An 18,454-nucleotide genomic window follows, 5' to 3' on the forward strand; every position below is an offset into this window, starting at 1 on the left:
TGAATGTCAAGGGGAGGTAGCGGGACTCTCTTGTTGGAGATGATCATTGCCTGGCACTTAAGTGGCAAATAACATTCACGTCACACATCATCCCAAGCCTGAATGCTGTCCAGGTCTTGCTGCAAGCGGGCATGGACTGCTTCATTATCTGAGGATGTGCGAATGGAATTGAACACTGCAATCATCAGCGAATATCCCCACCTTTGACTTATGATGGAGGGGAGGTCATTGATGAAGCAGCTGAAGATGGTTGGGCCAAGGATACTGCCCTGAGGAACTCCTGCAGCAGTGCCCTGAGGAGCTCCTGCAGCAATGTCCTGGGGCTGAGATGATTGGCCTCCCAACAACCACAACCATCTTCCTTAGTGCTAGGTATGACTCCAGCTAGTGGAGAGTTGTCCCCCTGATTCCCATTGACTTCAATTTTACTAGGGCTCCTTGATGCCACACTCGCTCAAATGCTTCCGCACAGGATCCTTAATAAATAATTTCTGTACAATGCTCCTAAGCTGTTACCTACTTGGGAATTTGGTCCCTTGTCAGTTGATTTCTAACACATGCCTGGAGCTGCTAGCAAATCAGAACTTTAGCAGTTTCCATCATCACGTTCTGCAAAGAACCTGTCTTCTAAAACCAGTTGTTCACTTGTTTTAATTTCTGTTCTTTTCATCCTCCAAATAAACTGTCCTTAAAACATTAATTCTAGATCCTTACTTTGGGTTGTAAAGGTAATGGGTGAGAACTCCAGGTTTTCCATATAAGTCCCAGGTCATAAACCTTGGACACCAAGGTGAATGCTGCAACCCTGCCGGACTCAACATTGAGTTCAACAATTTCAGATAATTATCCCTGCCCCCATTTTTCATGCAGTATGATTTTTGCCATTCCCATTTGCAACATTTTATCTTTCCTGCCTCTTACAAAAGTACAGGATGTTCTTTCTATTTCTTCCTCCCCTCCTAAACCCTCCCCCTCTGTCTCTGCACCTGCTTAATATCTGTTACATCTCCAGCTTTTTCCAGTTCTGATGAAGGGTCCCAGACCTGAAACATTAACTCTGTTTCTCTCTCCACGGATGCTGCCTGGCCTGCTGAGTATTTCCAGCATTTTCTGTTATTATGATAAATTCCTTTGCTTTGTTAGTTAATATTTCCCCATTTAGAGTGAAGTAAGTGTTGATAAGTAATTGCAAGCAGGAGAAAGCTAATAAGAGTAATGTACCAAAGCGACCGACTTACTATTCAATAACTGCTCTTGTACGTTGTTTTTATATGATCCTGTAACATGATTTTAAGCTTTTAAATTTTCTCTCAGCATCCGGACATCAAACAATAGCCAGGTTAACAAACTGACTCTAACTAGTGATGAATCTACACTGATAGAAGAAGGAGTTGGTCGAAGTGATGGTTCCCTGGATGATAATACACATCGTGCAGAGGACAATGAGAAAGATGGTGTCACCTACAGCTATTCCTTCTTTCACTTTATGCTGTTTTTGGCTTCCCTTTATATCATGATGACACTAACCAACTGGTATAGGTATGTAAACATTTTAAGTAAAAAAATCTTATTTACTGCTGATAGACTAGTACCAAAACATGGTAGTTTTCTGTATGCTACTGGTTCAATATTCCATATACTGCTTGTTTTTCTAAGCAAATAATGTGATCAGTGTATATATGTGCAACATATTTTAAGATGCTTATTACCTAAACAACAAATATTTATAGCAGTTGGCTGGTCCAACATTAAAAACAAATATAAAAATAGAACTCTATTCCACCCTCGCAATTAGAGATTATAGGCTAATATTTTAAATTATTAAACCTTTTGCTATATTAGGAAGTGCTTTAAAATGAAATGAATAGGCATTGTAGCTTTAATGACATGATACATTTTAAAGTAGAATGTGTGGTTAAAGTAGAATGTGTGGTTCCCCTAATGGATTAGTTGTTAAATTTGCTTTTCATTGTGGAACTAAGCCATAAAGATGAGGAGGTTCTCCGATTTGATCCTGGTTTGTGCAGAATACTTGCCCTCATCTTGGGCTGTATGTTTTGTCTCAGTGGCCCTAATCAGCTATGGTTCCTGCTGCTGATTACTATTTGGTGACTCCTGCTGCATATGTGGATTTTGGGTGAGAATTGAACTCGGCTACAATGCCCCTTATAGTTGATGAGCATCATGATGCTCACCATCATTTGGGTAACTTGCTGACTTTGTGCTCCTGGCAGGAAACCTTACCCGCTGAGAGCACATATCAGAAATTCCAGTGTGCATTGTGCGCCATCTTCTAAACACACATGGTTGGAAAATCATGCTTAGAATTTCTGATATGCACTCTCCTGGGGCAGGGGGCTAGGAATCCTGCAAGGAGCACAAAGTTAGAAAATTAGCCACTTGGCCAAAGTAGTGGAGGGAGCTTGCACCTGTTACCAAACCCAGCAAGGAGGGGATAGGGGAAAGTAGCTGAATATGGTGTACATTAACAAATGAATGCATGAAGGACAATAAATATTACATTTTGTATTTTTTTTCTCAGCCCTGATTCCTCATATGAAATGATGACTAGTAAATGGCCATCCGTTTGGGTGAAGATTTCTTCGAGCTGGATTTGCATCATTCTCTATGGGTGGACCCTGGTTGCTCCACTTGTTTTGACAACTCGTGATTTTGATTGAAGAGCTTAAATTTAAAAAGCATGTAGTTTTCTCTTGCCATGCCTAGTTTGTCTTGTGACTAAAATTCAAATTAAAGGCAGTATTTGAAGATGACACTGTAATTAAATATGGGTGTGCTACCATGTGGTAGAATTTATTTTTCCCCTTATTGCATGACTGGAATTACTCATGATAGCTGTGAAATGTTTAAAAGGGATTTTGCTGAACTCCACCTTAAATGCAGATTATCCTTGTAACCTTTAACTGAGTACTGAAATAGGATGAACACAGGTCATCAAATGTTTTACATCTATTTAGATGTTAGAAAGTGTGACTGAATCTCCAAATAAAGTGAATTGTTGTGCACATATTAATTAGTAAATATTTCTTTAAAGAGGAAAAGGCAACTTTTTAGTTTGCTTTAAGATACAGTTGAGTCTTGAGAAATGTGTAACTGGTCTGTATAGAAGTTTTCTGCTTGGCTGAGCAGTGACGAGGAAAAGGCTTGTCAGCATTGTGTACATTTTAGATTCCATGGTCTGCAAAATAAATTTGACTATTGCTGTGCTGTTTCAAATGCAACACTTAAGTATTGTAGGAGTTATTGTTTTCACTGTAGCTTTTTGGGGTGCACTTACTAAACCTACATGTAAGTTTGAACAGTCAGCCAACACTGCTGACATTTAATAATTGACTGGTCTTGCTTTAATCTCAGCCAGGATTTGGTACAGCCATTTAGAAAAAAATGGAGATGGTTGTGAAAATAATCCCTTTTTACTAAGAATGGGTGAATTTGGTTGTGGATTTTATTGTAAACAGTATTAAAAAAATCTTGTTTGATGTTACAAACTGTATGGAGTGAATTTATAAATGAGTTCCCAATGTCTGCAGTGATAACTTGACCCAAGGCTTGTTGGCTTCGGTAGTATAAATTTCCAAACTATATTAGTTGGTGTAAGTTTTATTTGTATTATTGGATCTCCAGACATAGGAACTCAATGTAACCTATTGCCTAATTGTCTTTGTGCTTCAAAGTCCCACTGTCTTTGCTGCATGTATATTGGTAATTGAGACACCCCCCATGATATGAAACAGGAACTATACATCTGTTCATAAGTGATGAAAGCTATAGTAATGTCATTATTGAAAAATAGTCTAATCCCTAAGTTATTGATCCTTCTGAGGCCTTTTCAGGAGCAGAGGTAAAAACATTGGCATTGATTGGATTGTTTTGAAAGCTTTCTTCCCATTTTCTTAATTTAAAAAATTCAGCATTGCATTGGCCTATTTAAAAAAAAAAAAAAAAAAAAAAATTTTAGGCATCACTTAGTGAACAGAATTAATCTTAAATCACCTGTTCAGTCTTGTTTCTAATTTTAATTACTGCTGTATACATTTGGAGGGGGGATAACTAGATACCTTTCTGGAACTATATAAAGATGATTGGACAAGGTTTTTAATTTTAAAAAAATTGAACTTCTAATACCTGTAAGCATCAGCCACTTTGAAATTCTGAAAGATTAGGATTTAATTATGTGTTGTTGTAAGACTTTTGAATTGTTTTTGTGAACCATGTGTTGTAACTGTTTCAAATAAACCCTGCCAAAGCAAGTCAGTTTCTTTGTTCTCCAATCTGAATTAATTTAGGGTATGTTGCCTGAAGCATTGAAGTCCAAAACTCAACTGATGTTGACCTCCACTCTTGTACCACCATTTTAAAATTACTACTCTCCTGTGGCATTACTCACAGTTAGTTTTAAGCCTTTAGTTCTACTACAGGAATAGATCATGTGCCTAGTGTTAAAAGATACAGGCCACATGTTTTTTTAAAAATAATTCATGGGATCTGGGTGGCGCTAGCAAGGTCAGCATTTATTGCCCATCCCTAATTGCCCTCGAGAAGGTGGTGGTGGTGAGCTGCCTTCTTGAACCGCTGCAGTCCGTGTGCTGTTAGGGAGTTCCAGGCTTTTGACCGTGACGATGAAGGAATGGTGATATACTTCCAAGTCAGGATGGTGTGTGACTTGGAGGTGGTGGCGTTCCCATGCACCTGCTGTCCTTGTCCTAGGCAGAAGAGGTCACAGGTTTGGGAGGTGCTGCCACAGAAGCCATGGCAAGTTGCTGCAGTGCATCTTGTAGATGATACACACTGCAGCCACGGTACGCTGGTGGTGGAGTGAATGCCAATCAAGCAGGCTGCTTTGTCCTGGATGTTGAGCTTCTTGAGTGTTGTTGGAGCTGCACTCATCCAGGCTAATGGGAGTGCATGCCATCACACTCCTTACTTGTGCCTTGTAGATGGTGGGAAGGCTTTGGGGAAGTCAGGAGGTAAGACATTTGTTGCAGAATTCCTAGCCACTGACCTGCTCTTGTAGCCACAGTATGTGGTTGGTCCAGTTAATTTTCTGGTTAATGGTGGGGGACTCAGTGATGATAATGCTGTTGAATGTCAAGGGGTGGTGGTTAAACTCTCGCTTGTTGGAGATAGTCATTACTGGCTTGTGTGTGGTGCAGATGTTCCTGCCACTTATCAGCCCAAGTCTGAATGTCATCCAGGTGTTGTTGCATGTGGGCATGGACCACTTCAGTATCGGAGTTGTGAATGGCACTGACCACTGCAGTCATCAACAACCATCCCCATTTCTAACCTTGTTGGAGGGAAGGTCATTGATGAAGCAGCTGAAGATGGTTGGACCTAGGACAGTGCCCTGAGGAACTTGAATTACATTTACCTATCATGTGCTAATATCTTCCCAGTATACATTATATTTTCTGTGAATGGAACATCTCTTTCCTCATGTCCCCTATTAGTTACATGATTAAAAAAGTGTGTACATATATATATTTAGATTTCTTCTACTGTAGATGGTGGAGGCATAGTTCTTGCAGGAGATACTGCCCTTTGCACCGGCTCTGCCCTCCACTAAGATTGTGGCTGATCTTCAAGTTACCTCAACTCCTTTCCTGCCGGATTCCCCATAGCCCTTGATTACCTAGATTCCAAAAATCTATCTCAGCCTTGAATATACTCAATGACTCAGCATCCATAGCACTTGGGGTAGAGAATGCCAAAGATTCACAACCCTCTGAAGAAATTCCTCATCTGTCTTAAATGGCTTATCCAGAAACTGACCTTGTTATAGGCTCTCCAGCCAGGGAAAGTAACCTCTCCCCATCTACCCTCAATCCCCCTCCGAATCTTGTTTGTGAGATCACCTTTCATTCTTCTGAAATCCAGAGTATAGGCCCAATCTCTCCTCCTAGGACAACCCTCTCCTCCCAGGGATCAATCTAGTGAACCTTTGTTGCATGCATGTCCTTTTTTAGGTAAGGAGAGCAAAACTGCACAGTACTCCCAGGTGTGGTCTCACCACAGCCCTGTACAATAGTAGTAAGACTTCCTTACTTTTGTACTCAACCCCCTTGTAATAAAAGCCAATATGCAATTTGCCTTCCTAATTGCTTGCTATACCTGCATGCTAACTTTGTTTCCTGTATAAGGACACCTCAATCTCTGAACAGCAACATTTAATAATTTCTCACCATTTAAAAATACTGTTTTTCTATTCTTCCTACCAAAGTGAATAACCTCACATTTCCCCACATTATACTCCATCTGCCACCTTATTGCCCACTCACTTAACCTGTTTATGTCCCTGTGCAGGCTCCGTGTCCTCCTCACAGCTTACTTTCCCACCTAGCTTTGTATTGTCAGCAAACTTGCATACATTGCACTCTTATGAGCACTGGCCCAAGTGTGCAGTTGCCAAGAGATACTCCAGCAGCAGTTGTCATCAACAGTTACAATCAGGACACAAGAGCCAAAATAATCACATTTTACTATGAATAAACATGACTTAAGTATGACTCTTGACAACCCAAAATGAAATCTCACTGTAGCACCCTGGCCGTTGGACAACTTTAAAGGGAATATATCATACTTTACACTTTTTAGCAATTATCCCTCAAGAAATAAAATGTAGACACCAAAGAAATGCATGGAATCTTATTTGTAGATGAGATGTAATATTTCTACACTTCAAAAATGATTGCAAAGGTGTTCATGAATCTGGTTACATCAGCTATAATACATTTCAATGAACATCGGCCAAGCTTTATCTAAAACAGGGAGTAGTATACAGTTGTAACAGTTTTTTTTTAAACTCATGGAATGTAGGGTGGTGCTTTCAGTTGTCCCAAGCTAGTTTTGGGGCAAATGTGACATTTTTTGTACAATACACAAGTTGCAAGGTACAGATTTCAATTTCATACATTGCTGTCATCAGTAACAAAAATAAAACAATGCCATGTAATGTCACAGCAATAGTACAAAAGGTCACTTGACAAACTTAAATAAAGCTGCATTTCTGATGGACTTTTTAGAATACAGGGAACAAAGTACGTTGCATATATTAGCAAAAAAATTGAATGCAACATATTTACAAGAATCAATACAGGACATGAACTACACAAACCAATCTTACAATATAAATTAAATGTTTCAAGTTAGTCATTAGCTGGATGTATGGATAAGAACCTTTAACTTATTGGCTAACTGTCCAGTAAAGAGTTTTCACCATCCAGAGTATTTGAAGGAGCCAATTCACACAAATAAAACAGTGTTTCTTCACTTGCTTCTTCTTCTGTGAGTGGTTCTAATTTAAAAAGTTGACTTGTCTTTTTTTTCTCATTTTCCCCTTCTACTAGCTCATTTCCCTGTAGATGATTATCTTCATATGTACACTTAAGGCCTGAAGTAGTGTGTTCCTTTTCCAATATAGTTGATGCACTTCCATCCAGGAAAGCTAGTACAGGGTACATATTGTATTGCATCAGTTGCTTTCCTGCAAATAAACCAAACAAGATTTTTTTTTAAAGGGGAGAGGAAGGGCAGAAAACCAAGAGACAGCAATCTTTCAACAATAAATTTTGTATATAGTACCAAGTGCTGTATTAAACTAATAGTGTAAAAAAAAAAACATTTTTCTGAATAGGCACAATTGCTGCCAATACCAGGAAGAAACTCCAAGGCTGGCTCAAGATGATGTGTTCTGTCAGAGGAAGTACACCCATTCAAGATGGTATAATGCTCAAAAGTCCTTCTAGGACTATTTTGATTAGGACCAATAGGGCGACACAGTATGAATGGGCCTCACGAATGACCTGACCTACCAAATTCTGCATATTCACTTAGCTCAAGTACGGTGTAGTTCGGGCATGCTGTACCCATCCAGCTCCCAGGAAAAGGGGACGTAGAGGAGGAGGAGGAACAGGAAAATTCAGATCTAATCTCATTACAACTGCTTCCTGTTGCACTCTTATGCCAGTTAATATACAACAAATCCTACAATCACTGACCAGTATCAGAAGACTTGCTTTCATCCACTTTATGTTCTGTTCCATTAAGGTTGTCTTTTGCTCCAGATACCTGGCATTAGAAAAAGAAATTCACATGTGAACACATTAAATTTAAAAGCTGGCATCACTGTGTAAACTACATGTAGCTCCAACATGTTCAGCATGTTTTAGGAGTGCACAGCTTACCTCACCAACTTTCTAGTTACATTCCATTCTATCCAGGAGAGACTTAAATTTGCATTTAAGGTTTCTAATGTGACCCTAATACTACTAAAATTAATTTTGTCCCCATGGATCTCAGTTTGTTCTACTATAGGCTCATCCTTTTAGGATCATTGTTACGAAAGGTGAAGACAAATTTCAGCACTATGCTTTCTTAACTTCATTATGTTACTAAACCATATAATTCAAGGACATTCAGATGGTAGTCAGTGCACAGCAGATCAAATGATGAAGTAAGACAAAGATAAATAATGCTTACAGATGCTTCCATGTAAAATATAGGAGAAATCAAGAAACTATTCTATAAACTGGTAGACATCAGGTGCACAAGTTGGAGGGGAGATTTGGGAATAAAGATCAGATTCCAGGATATTTCCTTTGGAAGTGAGTTTCCAGAACCCAAGCATCACACACACAAAGCTACAATTAGCTTTCTATGTGATAACGAAACACTAGAGGCTATATTTTCCTATATGCTGGTAGCAGGTGAGGTTCCTTGCTGCAGCAATGTACTTGGAAAATTATCCCCTGAATGATTTGATTCAGCTAAACAATATGGTATACGAGTAAATTATATCCTGGTTCCATGAGAAACCAACTGATATTAAATATGATCATAAGTAGCGTGGATACAAAAGAAAAGTACAATTGGTCAAGAGGAATGCAGTCACCTTGATTGTACCTTTTATAACGGTCAAGGTTTCCAACAAAAAATATCCACGGCCTTATTTATTTATATACTAGCTGAAGTGCCCGGCGGTGCCGAGGCTTTTTCGAGGGCATGTTGTTGTTGTTGGGAGAGAGAGAGAGAGAGAGCGACTGGGAGGAAGAGAGAGAGCGGGTGGGGGGAAGAGAGCGGGGGGGGGGGAAGGGAAGGGGGGGGGAAAGGGAGGGGGGGAGGGAAGGGAGGGGGGGAAGTGAGGGGGGAAAGGGAGGGGGGGGAGGAGGGAGTGGTGGAGGGGGCGGGCCCAGGCCGAGAGCCCCGCTCTCCGAGCCCCCCCCCCCCCCCCCCCGATTGCAGCTCTGAGAGACGGCCGGCGGCCGAGCCCTGCCCCCCCACGCCGAGCGCGGAACAGAGACACCGCGTCTCACCTGCTCCTGCTGCGCGCGCACCCTGACCCTTGTGGCTGACGCCGTTGCCCCGGGTAACGTGACGCGTGGGGGGGGTGAGGAGCTTAGCAGAAGCCCTAGCTCGGGCCTGGCTGGGCAAGAAAGGCCCAGGCTTTCAGGGCCTAACAAAAAAACGGGGAAAGGTAGCAAAAAGAATGTTGAGGTTAGAAAAAATATTTACAAATGAATGAAGTTTTTTTTTTTTTTTAAAAAACAATTTAATAAATTCAATTTTATTTTGCTGGAAATGTATATTTGAAAAGAAAGACGCAGAAAGCAGGAAAAAGAACGGAAGCAAGATGGCGGCGACTCACCTCGGTTCAGAACGATAAGGCCCGCCCACACACGCACCGATTGGTCGACCGTCAGGTCACCAAAGCGTAGGATTGGTCAATCGTCCCGTCACTCGACCGTAGGAGGGCCCGGCCGCACGCGGCAGCAAGCCGCCGTACGATTGGTCGACCTCGAGGTCACTCTGTCGCTAATGAGCGGATAATGAGATGCTAATGAGCGGAACGTTGAAGGCTTTTCGGATACCGTGGGCGCGATTTTAGCCCGGCCGAAACGTAAATACGCTTAAAACCGTCTCGGAAGCGTAAGCTTTCTTTGGAGGTAACGCGCGCGTAGGTACGCCCTGTAACTTTCGAGCGCATAGCCCGACAGACGCACAGGCGATGACAGACTGAATGACAGAATGACAGACAGAAGTACCGATTTATATATATAGATAAAGATAATGGGCCTACTGCATTCCTCAGTTACTTTCCACAAATCAACAGTTCTACATCTTTTAAAAAAAAAGCACCATATGCTCTACTGTAGGGAAAGGCCAGAGTAGCAAAAAACTTTACTTGTATATTTGGTTTATTTTACATTTCTCAACAAGAGAAAACAAGAAACTATCTTAAATATTATTTCCAATGTGAGGACAGCAAGGTATTTTAAGAAACCAGTTAATTCCCAATTTTAGCCACAGGAGGTAACAAGTAAGGAAATCAGAAGTGGCAAAGTCACTTTCACGTTCAAAGCACTAGTAGAACCTGGAAATGGATTAGTCATCCTCATTTGTGAATGGCGTATCCTACAGGGAGAATGTATTTTTTTTTAATGTTTCATACATTTCACCCTCCCCAAAATAGGAAACTGCTATACTCCATCACACCAATGATATCCAGTGTGAAGAGCTACTTAATACCACCTGGCCCAGCTGGGTTTTAGAAACTTCCAAGTCATCAGTGAACACTTAACTTTAGCTTTTTAAAAAATATTACAATTTAAGGTATCCTGTGTGGCTGTCGGGCTGTGTTATCTACACTGGATCAAATATACTTTTAGTCAGGAAGGGCATGTGCTGTAACCAAGGTGGGCTGCTTATGCATAAATTTGAATCTACAAGTCTGGTAGGAAGGCCATTCGTATCTGGAATGGGTTTGGAATATAAAAAGGTTATCAATTTCAATGATTCCTCAAGAAGCAGTTGACTTTTCTGTACCTGAAGAGTTATTGAGGAATATAGAGGTAATTAGAGCCCCACCTGAAGCCTGCAAGGCTCCAGATATCCTTTCTGGGGAGGATGAAGTCTCAGAGAGTGTTCCAAGTTCTCCCATATGGCTGTTGACTGCCAACCACATGGGCGAAACCAACATTTGGTGACCAGATAGGTCCACCTCAAGATGAGACATGAAAGTTAAGACTCGTGTGCATTGAACCTCTGCTATGTTATTACGTCTCATGAAAAAAACAAGGCCCTTCCTTATCCAACTCATGTGAAATAATCATCCATAAAAAAACAAGCCTGAAGGCTTTGTGTCTTAATGCGAGGAGCATTCGTAATAAGGTAGATGAATTGGCTGCGCAAATAGAGGTAAACGAACATGATTTGGTTGGGATTACGGAAACGTGGCTCAAGGATGGCCAAGGCTGGGAACTCAACATCCAGGGGTATTCGATATTCAGGAAAGATAGGCAAAAAGGAAAAGGGAGGTGGGGTAGCATTACTGGTTAAAGAAGGGATTAACACAATTGTAAGGAAGGATATTAGCTCTGATGATGTGGAATCTGTATGGGTAGAATTGAGAAATACCAAGGGGCAGAAAACGTTATTGGGAGTGGTATATAGACCTCCAAACAGTAAGGCGGAGGTTGGGGATGGCATTAAAAGGGAAATTAAAGAAGCGTGCAATAAGGGCACAGCAGTCATCATGGGTGACTTTAATCTACATATAGATTGGGCTAACCAAATTAGTAACAATACTGTGGAGGAGGAATTCCTGGAGTGTTTACGGGATGGTTTCCTGGACCAATATGTCGAGGAACCAACCAGAGATCAGGCCATCTTAGACTGGGTATTATGCAACGAGAAAGGATTAATTAGCAATCTTGTTGTACGAGGCCCCTTGGGACAGAGCGATCATAATATGATCGAATTCTTCATTAAGATGGAGAATGAAGTAGTTGACTCAGAGGCTAGGGTCCTAAATTTAAATAAAAGGAAACTACGATGGTCTGAGGCGCGAGTTGGGTAGGATTGATTGGGGAATGGCACTCAAAGGGTTGACGGTGGATAAGCAATGGCAAACAATCAAAGACCGCATGGATGAACTACAGAATTTGTTCATCCCAGTTTGGCATAAAAATAAAACAAAAAAGGTGACTCAACCGTGGCTAACAAGGGAAATTAGGGATAGCATCAGATCCAAGGAGAGGACATATAAATTGGCCAGAAAAAGCAATAATCCTGAGGATTGGGAGCAGTTTAGGATTCAACAAAGGAGGACAAAGGGATTAATTAAGAAGGGGAAAATAGAATGAGAGTAAGCTTGCAGGGAACATAAAAACTGACTGTAAAAGCTTTTATTATATAGATATGTGAAGAGAAAAAGATTGGTGAAGTCAAGCGTAGGTCCCTTGCAGTCAGAATCAGGGGAATTTATAATGGGGAACAAAGAAATGGCAGACCAACTAAATACATATTTTGGTTCTGTCTTCACAAAGGAGGACACAAATAACCTCCCAGAGATGCCGGGGAACATAGGGTCTGATGAAAGGGAGGAACTGAAAGAAATCAGTATTTGTAGGGAAATGGATGGGATTGAAGGCCGATAAATCCCCAGGGCCTGATAATCTGCATCCTAGGGTACTTAAGGAAGTGCCCTAGAAATAGTAGATGCATTGCTGATCATCTTCCAACATTCGATGGAATCTGGAACAGTACCCATGGATTGGAGGGTAGCTAATGTTACCCCACTATTCAAAAAAGGTGGTAGAGAGAAAACGGGGAATTACAGACCAGTAAGCCTGACATCGGTAGTGGGGAAAATGCTAGAGTCCATTATAAAAGATGTAATAGCAGAGCACTTGGAAAACAGTGACAGGATCGGACAAAGTCAACATGGATTCACAAAAGGTAAATCGTGCTTGACTAATCTACTGGAATTTTTTGAGGATGTAACTGGTAAAATAGATGGATGTGGTGTATCTGGACTTTCAGAAGGCCTTCGATAAGGTCCCGCATAAGAGATTAGCGTGTAAAGTTAAGGCACATGGGATTGGGGCAAGGTATTGACTTGGATAGAGAACTGATTGGCAGACAGAAAGCAAAGAGTTGGAATAAACGAGTCTTTTTCCAAATGGCAGGCAGTGACTAGTGGGGTACTGCAGGGATTGGTCCTTGGACCCCAGCTATTCACAATATATATATATATATATATATTTAAATGATCTGGACAAGGGAACTAGATGTAATATCTCCAAATTTGCAGACGACACAAAGCTGGATGGGCATGTGTGCTGTGAGGAGGATGCCGAGAAACTCCAAGATGAATTTGGACATGTTGGGTGATTGGGCAGAAACATGGCAGATGCAATATAACGTGGATAAATGTGAGGTTATCCACTTTGGTGGCAAAAACAGGAAGGCAGATTATCTAAATAGCAATAGATTGGGAGAAGGGCCAGTGCAACGAGACCTGGGTGTCCTTGTGCACCAGTCGCTGAAGGCAAGCATGCAGGTGCAGCAGGCAGTTAAGAAGGCAAATGGTATGTTGGCCTTCGTAGCGAGAGGGTTTGAGTACAGGAACAAGGATGTCTTGCTGCAGTTGTACAGGGCCTTGGTGAGACCACATCTTGAGTAGTGTGTGCAGTTTTGGTCACCTTATCTAAGGAAGGATGTTCTTGCCATGGAAGGAGTTCAGCAAAGATTCACCAGGCTGATACCTGGGATGGCAGGAATGACGTATGAGGAGAGATTGGGTCGATTGAGCTTGTACTCGCTGGAGTTCAGAAGAGTGAGAGGTGATCTCATTGAAACTTATAAAATTCTGACAGGACTGGACAGACTAGATGCAGGAAGGATGTTCCCAATGGTCGGGGAGTCCAGAACCAGGGGACACAGTCCAAGGATAAAGGGTAGGCCATTTAGGACAGAAATGAGGAGGAATTTCTTCACCCAGAGAGTGGTGAACCTGTGGAACTCTCTACCACAGAAGGCGGTGGAGGCCAATTCATTAAATATATTCCAAGGAGTTGGATATATTTCTTACGGCTAAAGGGATCAAGGGGTATGGGGAGAAAGCAGGGACCGGGTACTGAATTTGGATGATCAGCCATGATCGCATTGAATGGCGGAGCAGGCTCGAGGGGCCGAATGGCCTACTCCTGCTCCTATCTTCTATGTTTCTATCTCTTCCAGGAAAGGGGAAAATGAAAACACCCCCCCCCCGCCAAAGAGTTAAATGCCATAAACATAATTCAACCAAGAAGTACTACTGCACATGCAATCATCTAAGGTGTAGTTTAGCTCATGTACTATATAGCAAAAAAAGTGAAAATCCAGTTTAGATTGGGACTTTCAAACAAATCAAAGACCTAACTATATGATAGGTACTTACATCTGATAGAACATCTGGATCTACGTTGAACTGCTTTCCTGATAACGTAGCCTGAAAATCTTCTAAACTACAGTCAATACTGTCCAAGTAGTCCATAAGTTCTATCCTGTAAGATCAGAGATTATTTAATACTCATTAATACATTAATCTGGTACTGATTGAAGCTCATGGCAGTTTTCAAGCTAGAACTGATTCACTGGCTATAATGATGTAAACTGTGGCCAGAATCACTGTTATAGGTTGCTATTTAATCAAATACAAGAAAAATATAATTTGGGTTTATACATGCATGTATCTATGGAAAAATTATACTCGAAGCAACTTAGAGCCAGTTGCATGTAGTTCAACATCATGCAATTCACAATGCTGATCTACCTAACAAGCTCAAATTCAAATGGACTTTAGCATTTGACATTATGAACTACAAAGTAATAAAATTAACCCTCAAGGTGGTCATTTATACACATTGATCTCAACATGAACATACTTTTAGATTACATCCAGAGTCCTAAATATGGTGGTGTATGCTGGTACTACAATGCACAGAAAGAACAAACTTACATTTACATACCAACTTAGGACATCTCAAAGCACTTTACAACCAATGGATTAGTGCAATCACTTAAACAGGCAAATGCAACAGCCAATTTGCACACAGCAAGATCTCTCATACAGTAAATTACTGAATGATCCGATAATTTATTTTCAGTGATGTTGGTTAAAAGAGGAATGTTGGCCAGGGCACTGGGAGAACTCCTAATACATCAAAATGGCACATCACAACATTCCTCACATTTACTCACTTGCCAAGAAGGTTTATGTTCTGCAAAATAACTGCACTCTCATTCAAAATGGAGTCCATCATAGAGATAGGATCTTCAGAACTGATAGATGATTCAGTATTTGTTGTTTCAACACTGTCATTCATCATCGTGCTCATAACATTGTCAGTACTGCACACATCCATTATCTCAGATGATGAAAGTTGTTCCTGATTTTTAGCATTCTCTTCACACAAAGAATTGTCCTGTTCTACAACCCTGGACAGGTCAATAAAAATACACAAAATATTGAATTTAACAGATGATATAGGGACTCAGAACATTTTTTAAGCCATATATTTTTCATACAGACTATTGAAAAAATGTATACTATGAACAAAATATTTTTTATTTTAACAAATCTCTTCTTCCATCAATAGAGCTATAAAACAGTATCCATAACCTTTCAAGAACTTCATTTTTAAACAAAGGGCAACAAATCCGATAAATGGCAGTCAATTTAAATGTCAATTAATGGATCTCCCATTTTTTTTCCTAATAGTACCTGGGTTCTGTTGAACCTTTCTGCATGCTGTTGTATATGTTTCTTCCCATATACCATAACTAGCACCATTGAGTTTCCCCCCCATTTAAATTTATGGAAGAAGAGGATCACTAAAGGGCTGCTCAACAGTACAAGAGATGCTCTGTGCCCACTGCAGATCGGCATCTGCAGACAGAGATGAGCACATCTCACTTTGGCATACAATGAATGCAGACAGAGGCACCCAAAAACAAAGAAGACTGGAATAGCAGACCCAATGGCATCAGTAAGATATGTAAATGTTTGGCTGTGTTCGCAGAAGCAGCCCAGTCACAGTAGCTTACATTTTCAATGGTACTGTAAGTGGCATGTCAGTGTACTCTAAATGGTCACAATTACCAAGACTGCACCAACCACTTCTGACCCAACAAATGTGGGAAACAATCTTCATAGTCTAGGTCAGAAAGCCGTCTGCAGAGCCATCACATTGGCTGTAAAGACACCTGCAACCACCATTCCATATAAGGCACATCCATCAACAATTAAGAGTCAGCTGTGGCCTGAACCTTTCCAAGGTGATGCTGACAGTTAAGTTAGAAAAAGTGTACTTTTACAAGGACTTAAAAAAAAAAAAATTGTTCATGGGATGTGGGCATCACTGGCAAGGCCAGCATTTATTGCCCATCCCCAATTGCCATTGAGAAGGTGGTGGTGAGCCGCCTTCTTGAACCGCTGCAGTCCATGTGGTGAAGGTACTCCCACAGTGCTGTTAAGGAGGGAGTTCCAGGATTTTGACCCAGCGACTATGAAGGAATGGCGATTATTTCTAAGTCAGGATGGTGTGTGACTTGGATGGGAACTTGGAGGTGGTGGTGTTCCCATGTGACTGCTGCCTTTGTCCTTCTAGGTGGTAGAGGTCGCGGGTTTGGGAAGATGCTGTTGAAGCAGCCTCGGCGAGTTGCTGCATTGTATCTGGTAGATGCTACACACTGCAGCCACAGTGCACTGATTGTTACCAAGCAAAACAATGTGGCCAGGATTCAGTATTTCTATGCTCACCATCCTGTGGTTTTCCACCCATTCAATTGAAAAGGACAGAAAATAACACGCTGTTGAAGGCAGCAGCAGAAAACCCCGGCCCACGTGCTTAGATGTAGTTAGTTGCCCCTTTATATGATGTCTCATGCACTTCGTAGCCACTTATGCAGGCAAACACAACAGCCGATTTGCACAAAACAAGGTCCCACAAAGCAGATGAGATCTGTTTTGGTGGTGTTGCTCATGGGAAGAATGATGGATGGGGCCTCAGGTTAACATTGCATCCAAAAGAGTACACGTTCAATACAGAATTACCAGCCTAGATTGTGCTCAATCCGGGAGTGGATCTTGAATTCACATCCTTCTGACTCATGTGTTTGCTTAAGGCATGAACCCACAGCCTTATGATGTACAGACAATAGTTCTACCAACCAAGCCATGCAAACATGAATTATATTAAGCTGGGAATCAATCATGCAACTCTTTTTTAAAAAAAGGCAGATTATTGATAAAAATAAAGCTGGATCATAGGAGACAGTTCTACTTATAGGACTTCTTCTGAATCCACTGAGTCAAGTTCATTGTATAGAACCCCAAAATAAAAAGATACTAAAAACTATTAGGAATTAAACAGTACAAAGGTAGTCTACTGAAAACAAGAACACCTCAGAGTACTTGTTAGACAATGGTATGAATTAATCAGAGAATGGGATAGCAATAGCAGCTGTTTTTAATCTTACAGCAATATTCTACTAAATAAATTGTAGTACTTGCAATTTAGAACTTATTTCTATAATTGAGGAGTGCTGTATTTGGCAATTAAAGTACACAAGATACATAAAAACCAATTGGGAAATGAATTCCTACTCATTAACAGCAAATGTCGGTACTTCATCCTCTTCAGTTTTTTCTGTTGGTGTGTCTGTGATGTCACAAATAACAATGTCATCTAAAGTTCTGACACACTGCTTCACACCATTGGGTCCATGCACAGGTACCTACCGAGAGAACAAGAGACACATTTTTAATTCTTTCCAAGTTCACATCATTTAAAAAAAAATTCAAGAATTAAAACTACAAAAGGTTCATATTTACATGAGTTGTATCATCTGGCTCTTTTACTATGTGATGAAAATATTTTGGCTTAGAAGGTCCAGTGGTATTAATCATTATTGGCCTAGGAACAAAGAAAACAAAGTTTAAGTATGCGTAGCCCCTTACAGATGAACTATGACAGCACACGCACTACCCTGCAGTCCTATCGCAAATAGTCAAAATGAGCTAACCAGGTTAAGTGATTCTTGCTTCCAGATTTGTTAATTAATATGTATACGGGAGAAAACAAACTGTAAGGACAAGTGCTGGACTGGTCTACAATGACCATTATCAAGTGAATATATTATATTCTAATGATGTTATTCTACCACTTGTAGGTCAATGAGACACCAAAGTGGCAGTATAACTTGGGATCATCTGATTCCCATGCACTGTACAAACATTGAGTACCTCCAATAGATTATTTCACATGTAATTTAACTACAGCCTGATGCATAACATTTTAATAATGTCCAGATAACCCATTAGACCTGGAGACTGTATAAATTTACTTGTGACCCTTTAATTTATCAGAAAGTACATAATCCCCCACCAAATTTCTTGTAACAATTTCCATGTAAACATTCAAACATGCAAGTTCTCATCTAGCCCAATGGAACCCAAAGCATCGTGCAACTCAGGTCTGCTGGCTGTATATTACACTTTACAGATTCCAGCCTGAGGTGGCAATTTGTAGTACAATGGCAGCCTAAGACACAGCCCTGTAATCCAGTTAACTTTTTAGAAAATCATCAGCACTAAATTTGCAATCAGAAC

General features: G+C 40.7%; 2 protein-coding genes across 2 annotated transcripts in view; one reads left to right on the forward strand and one right to left on the reverse strand.

Annotated features, from left to right (window-relative positions):
• Positions 1 to 4,275, forward strand: part of serinc1 (serine incorporator 1) — a 43,148-nt gene extending 38,873 nt beyond the window's left edge. The window contains exons 9-10 of the mRNA XM_085997289.1: positions 1,315 to 1,539; positions 2,543 to 4,275. Coding sequence (XP_085853415.1) covers positions 1,315 to 1,539; positions 2,543 to 2,681 — 364 coding nt within the window. The 3' untranslated portion in view covers positions 2,682 to 4,275. The remainder of the gene's footprint in view (positions 1 to 1,314; positions 1,540 to 2,542) is intronic.
• A 2,207-nt stretch (positions 4,276 to 6,482) lies between these two features.
• hsf2 (heat shock transcription factor 2) overlaps positions 6,483 to 18,454 on the reverse strand; it is a 43,711-nt gene continuing 31,739 nt past the window's right edge. Inside the window, exons 7-12 of the mRNA XM_085997288.1 lie at positions 17,678 to 17,759; positions 17,450 to 17,580; positions 15,043 to 15,279; positions 14,240 to 14,345; positions 8,019 to 8,088; positions 6,483 to 7,504 (exon numbers count right to left, since the gene is read on the reverse strand). Of these exons, the coding sequence (XP_085853414.1) occupies positions 7,212 to 7,504; positions 8,019 to 8,088; positions 14,240 to 14,345; positions 15,043 to 15,279; positions 17,450 to 17,580; positions 17,678 to 17,759 (919 nt within the window). The 3' untranslated portion in view covers positions 6,483 to 7,211. The remainder of the gene's footprint in view (positions 7,505 to 8,018; positions 8,089 to 14,239; positions 14,346 to 15,042; positions 15,280 to 17,449; positions 17,581 to 17,677; positions 17,760 to 18,454) is intronic.

Source organism: Somniosus microcephalus, chromosome 9, assembly GCF_052327205.1.
Source record: "Somniosus microcephalus isolate GS21.2 chromosome 9, FLI_Smic_1.0, whole genome shotgun sequence".
Classification (NCBI taxonomy): Eukaryota; Metazoa; Chordata; class Chondrichthyes; order Squaliformes; family Somniosidae; genus Somniosus; species Somniosus microcephalus.